The sequence below is a fragment of the Parasteatoda tepidariorum genome, chromosome 7, assembly GCF_043381705.1.
Source record: "Parasteatoda tepidariorum isolate YZ-2023 chromosome 7, CAS_Ptep_4.0, whole genome shotgun sequence".
Lineage (NCBI taxonomy): Eukaryota > Metazoa > Arthropoda > Arachnida > Araneae > Theridiidae > Parasteatoda > Parasteatoda tepidariorum.
In genome coordinates this window covers 676,494-682,488 of record NC_092210.1, presented here as the reverse complement: position 1 = coordinate 682,488, position 5,995 = coordinate 676,494, and the positions used below count along the sequence as shown (strand labels likewise).

The following is a 5,995-nucleotide window of genomic DNA, read 5'->3' as shown; positions in this document are numbered from 1 at the left end:
TGTTGTAAAAAATCATGAAATAAAAGAAAAATGTAAAAGGAAATCAAACTTACCGGCGTGAATTAAAACGCGGTTTAGGTTTAAAAGTACAATAATAAAACAGTTAACAAAAATCGCGAAGATGTAAAATATTGCTTATAGCTTGAATCGAATATAATAAAATTAAAAAAACATTTGATCGAAGAAGAAGAAGAAAATGTTCCATATGTATATATATATATATGGAGCGACTATAGCTGTTTTATGTTGTGAAGAGTAGAAAAATTTCGTGGATTATCTTTCTTTTTAAAAAGTTATGTAATGTTTAAGTCGTGTTTTTTTCTTGCTTAATAAAAGTTATTTGTAAGTTCAAAGAAGATTTTTTCATTACGCTTGCTTAGTATTTTCCACTTAACTATTCCAGCCCTTACGTAAGGGACGATAAGAAATTTCGCAAAAATCCGTAAGTTGAAAACGCTAACGTAGTGGAAAATTGTTTAAACTTAGACTACTGAGTCTGAACAAACATTTACAATGGACGATTTCTTCGTTCACCAACCACGATTCATTTCTCATCAATATATTTCTTCAAATTCGCATTTCATGTCCATGTTTAAAGTTGAAAGATAGGCTTAAACAGAAAACAACAGCTATAACTTGTAGTTTTGTCTATGTATAGCGTTAATCACGCCAACATAATGTAAAGATACGCAGCATCTAAAATAAACGCGAGCGAATCTTATGCACGGGAGCCTACGAAGCTAACATAAAAGTGCGAAATCTCCCTATAAAAAGATTATTTTTATGAACAAAATAATATTGTTACATTAAACCTGGATAAATTTTTTTCGGGTTCGAAAAGTAAGAAGTTCGAATATGGAAATTTCTCTTATTTATTTACCACCTTTTAACCATGTATTGTATTTACCTATACATAACGCATATATTAAATAACGTATTATTTTTCACTTCAATCTTCAATATTTGTTAAAAAATAAAATTTTAAATTTAAAATTCTATATCACTGCGTCTTGTAATAATATTCCATAGTTGAAATTTTACCTATATTATCTCAACATAATTTTATGTTTTCTAATTATTGCAGTAAATTTTCTACATATAGGCCAGAAATAACTGTTTTATCGTAATTTACTGCATTTAAATTAGCGAGTTGTGCTAGTAAGCCGGCAGATCAAAAAACGAAAATAAAATAGTTAAATCTTGGTCTATTTTAAATCAGTTTTCGAAAATAAGGTATAAAATTAGCATGCAATTAGGATAATATAGATAAATAAAAGAATTGATTAAGGGCGTGAACAGTCAGACAGTTATAGGAAAACACCCCTAACGATGAACAATGCCATTTCCAGACATAGGTTTTTATGCAATTCTTAATTAAGATATCGTTCCAAACCTCCCTTTAAGTTTGTACACGCTTTTGAATCTTCTTGTAGGCTTTTAAATAGAATAAAATGACACCAAAAAATATTCGCAGCATTTAGTATCCCAAATAAATATTTAAGAGTAAATATCAAGATTAAATATAAATAATAGGTAAATAATAATAAATATTAAGATTAAGATAGTAAAGAAATGAAGCGTGATTTCTAGAAACACATTTCAATTTCATCAGGTAATCAAACTGCTTTTGTTGTTTTGATACTAACTATTCAAAAAGTAATTTGACAGATTTCAAAAATATTTTTGTTTCTTCTTCACTTTGTTAATTTGTGACTCTTCGCATGCTTGTTTAATTTCATTTCAGTCACCGATTCTAAAATTATATATTAAGATCAGTGAATGCGAAACACCGTGAAAAGGTAGAGTTCAGAGTCAAGAGTTATACGTCAAGTCACATTATCAGTCCAAAACCTTCCTTTCAATTTATATAAAACTGGTTTAGAGATTAAAGAATATTATTTTTATGCACCGCAAACAGTTATGTAAATGTTTTTTTAGATAATATGAGAACTTAAAAGGATATAATAAAGTTGGCAACCGTGTTAAATATAGTTTTAAAAAACACACAAACCTTTCTGAGCATAGTTTCTGCATTCTTGAGACAAAAACTGCAGCCTATAAAAACATGAACAGAATAACTGTGAGATAAAAGAATGAAAACAGCTTGAAAGAAACACACATAATATTATAAATATACGAAAATTTGATATTCACTATTAATTTAATGTGGGAATCCAAACTCCACTGCAGCAGCGCCACCCTACTTTTGTAACACTTCAGCCAAAACGCTCAGATGGAGCGGTTGTTTCATATCTCTTGTTATTTTTTATTATTAAATTTGTCTATTACTAAATCGTAGTCATTTCAACTTATACCTAACACCAACCTCCACATTATTAATCTGGTAATGAATTCATTTTAGGATCAGATTTAATTGGATACCTGCAAGCGACGTCACGCGTGTGCGTCGAACCTGATTCGCTAACCCACTCGAGACGTTCATTTAAAGATTGAATTGTGCGAACTCAATTTAAAATAATAATAGCTTATTCTACAGTAAACTTTCCCAAAAAAATGAGAGTAAAACGAATTTTTCTTTCGGAATAACATTGCGCATTTAAATTGCAGGCGATTCTTATTTTAGTTTACAGCTCTAATTAATAAAAACTGCGTTTCACTAAGATTTCATAGCACATTTTATTTTAATATTTGGTCCTTAAGTCAGGTGAGCGCAAGTAAAATCAACGTGAATAGTTTTTGTGGCTTGAAGTGGTACCACCGAATTAGTATTTTGAAAAGTATTTTTTTTTTTTTAAGTATTTATCCCATGGACAGCTCTATGCGTCGGAAGACCTTATTTGTTCGCGTGTGCTCCGAGCTGAAAGGCAAAAAATATTGTTTACCTAAAAGCACTTGAATAGCCATTGAAAAGCACTTGGAAATTCTTAATATATGAACCGCATTAAAATTATTTACTCTACTTTCATTTTGATATGCCTAGATTCCTTTAAATATAATTTAGTCCAGAGGCGTTGCAACAATCATATGGTACAGCTAGTTATATATTGTTGGTGAAAATTTAGGGATTTTGAGGCATATTACTCAATATCACTCCGTTTCTTTGGTATTCAGAAGAGGTAAATAACTCACCTTTCATAAACCGATAAAACAGAGAAGGATCTTCAAGCATTTTTGGTGTACAGTCATTCATAGTTCTTTTTCTGAGCTGAAAAAAAGAAATATCATGCTTGAAGATTTTTTATAAGAATATGAATCACTTGTGTAAGAAATTAAGAGAATTTGCAGACAATTATTTCTAGAGCAACTGGACCGATTTTAATGAAATTTGATGTGTACAGTCCGCAAAAAAAAAAAAAAGATATCACCCTGAATAACTTTCGCTCTAATGATCGGATTTTCACGAACTAAGTGTCAATCTTAATGGTTTCTGGGGATGATCTCAAACATGCTAATTAATTAGTGCTAATTATTAATTAAGTTACGAAACCAGACACAAAAACGTACTTTCTCTGAATAAACATCTATTTTTTTTTACATATTTGGATTCTTAATCTTCAAAATATAGGGAGTAGCCGCAATCTGGGAAATGTGGCCCCCATAGTTTGGGCAGGAGAGCGATTCAAAGTTTGGACCCCTTAATGTTAATTTCACTTTTTGCGTTTTTAGTCATATTTTAAAAGCTAATTAAGCCATTCAAAAAAAAATCACACCCACTCATAAAACTCATTGACCCAAAGATAATTTCATGAAGAAAATAATTTTTAATAATTAATTATTTTTTTTTATTAATTAATCAAATTGAGAATGAAAAATTTTTGAATTATAAGGTAGGAATTTTTTTGTACCATATTAATCTACATATTTTTCAATTGAAAAATCTAAAGTTTCAACTTTTTTTATTTATTATGAGTTGAGAAAAATTAAAATTAATTATTTTTAAAAAAATAATTTGGCGATAATGAAAAAATACTCAAATGGGGCGATTAATATTAAAATGTGATAAACTTGCGAGAAACTTGACTTCGCGCGCGTAGCGTAAAATTTCATTCATATTTTTTTCGTTAATAATCGTTTGGTAATCTTTTTATTTTAATTTCTTTCAAACCTTAAAATACGATGTTTCTTTTTTAGTCGTTTAATAATTTTTTTGCAATTTAGTAAAGAAACTTGAATAAAACATTTTGAATAAAAAATACTTTATTCAAGGAATGTCTAGTTTCAGAAAAGCGTGCTTCTGATAGTATATGATTATACACCAGATTGTGCTTATTTAATGTGATTATTTTTTATTTTTTGATTTTGTTTTTCAATAACTGATACAATTTCAATAATATACACGCGTATGCATGGATTTGGAATAATATATTTATCAATTTCTTGAATATATATTTTATGAATATTAATAAAAATACGTAGTCAGCATTTTTAATGATCATAAAACTTCTTTACATCATATATATCGCCTTAACCTTAAAATAAATTTGTAAATTACCTATCTGCGCGCTTCGCAGAATTATTTTTCTAACTTTTTAATTGAATTTTAATGCAAAATCTTATTTTTTATTCTACCATATACAAGAAAGATCCATTATATTATGAACACCCTCCATCTATAACAATGGGCTTGCCCAGGTTTTCATGGTTTCTCGCCCAGAAACAATGTTTACATGGGGCACATTGGGACCCATAATCCTCATAGGACAATCCCTGACGTCTGTAAGCTACTTGAACATAGTTGCAGACCAGGTTCACCCATTCATGGCAACAGTTTTTCCTGCGGGGGATGGTGTTTACCAGCAGGATAATGCACCATGTCATAAGGGTCGAATCGTCATGGATTGGCCCCCAAATTCACCAGACCTTAATCCAATAGAGCCTTTGTGGTCCTACTTGGAAAACCAAATTCGTGCTACCACGCTACCCCCTCGCAATGTGAGGGAATTGCAGAACCAGTTGGTGAGCGCTTGGAACCAGATACCTCAAACTACCTATCAGCACCTTGTGGAATCACTGCCACGGCGGGTGCTAGCAGTTTTGAGGGCTAATGGTGGTTCTACGTTTTATAAGCAGGGTGGTCATAATGTAATGACTCTTCGGTGTATATTATTTTCCAATAATATACTAATCAATAGTTTTAGTTCATTATTTATGTTTTCCTTTAAAATAAAATTACTTTTTAAAGTATTGCTAAGTTCTTATTGAAAGAAAACTTAGAATTGTTGCCAGCTATCTGAGAATTAAATCTTGTTAAGAAATTAAAAATATTCTACTGATCACACACAATATCATTCGATGCAGAACAGCTGACTATTTACTAAGAATACTATTGTTTACGAAAAAAATTAAATTACTAATTTTCTTTTTTTTATTGTTTCTTATTTATTCGAGTAATGAAAAGTAAATGCGTATGTGTGCACAGCAAAAAAACACAACAGATTGTTTTTTTTTAAATGAACAAAAAACTATGGACATACAATTTTATTTCGACAGTGAAAGTTATTCTTGTGCACTAACTTAAAGAAAGTTACCCTTTTGTTTTAAAAAGTTGAAAATATATGCTTAAAAAGTTGTTTATATAAGTTCTCAACATCTGCACAGTTCAAAGAAATATTGCTATATCAGGAAAATGTTCGATATGCCATGTTTTGTTAAACAAAAACTAAAATAAAAAATTGTCAAAAGATTCGAAAAACGTGCTATTTTTAAAATCATCATTTCAAAAATTGTTCTTTTCCTCTATTTTACTTTTTTCTACTTAAATAACTTATAATCATAGTTTTAACTCACGTTTTGAAAAAATTATGAATACAAATTTCTCCTAATATTTTGTAACTAGCCGCCTAAGGCGGCCAGCTGTCCGCCACGCTAAAGGTTTCCACAAATAAAGTTTTTTAAAACATAGCAGGAAATCTGAAGATTAGTGGACAATTAAAGTGTTCCTGTCCTGCAATTTTGTCTTCATATCCAGTTCTGCTGCAGATGTGTTATAGCTCTTGAGGATGTTTGAAATTATATAGCTACAACGCTTAAGAAA

At 30.0% G+C, this 5,995-nt stretch overlaps 1 protein-coding gene across 1 annotated transcript in view; it reads right to left on the bottom strand.

Moving 5' to 3' along the window:
- LOC107448958 (SEC14-like protein 2) overlaps positions 1–5,995 on the bottom strand; it is a gene marked incomplete in the record, with an annotated part of 60,205 nt that overhangs the window by 40,349 nt on the left and 13,861 nt on the right. Inside the window, 2 exon segments of the mRNA XM_071182995.1 lie at positions 2,012–2,055; positions 3,091–3,166. Coding sequence (XP_071039096.1) covers positions 2,012–2,055; positions 3,091–3,166 — 120 coding nt within the window.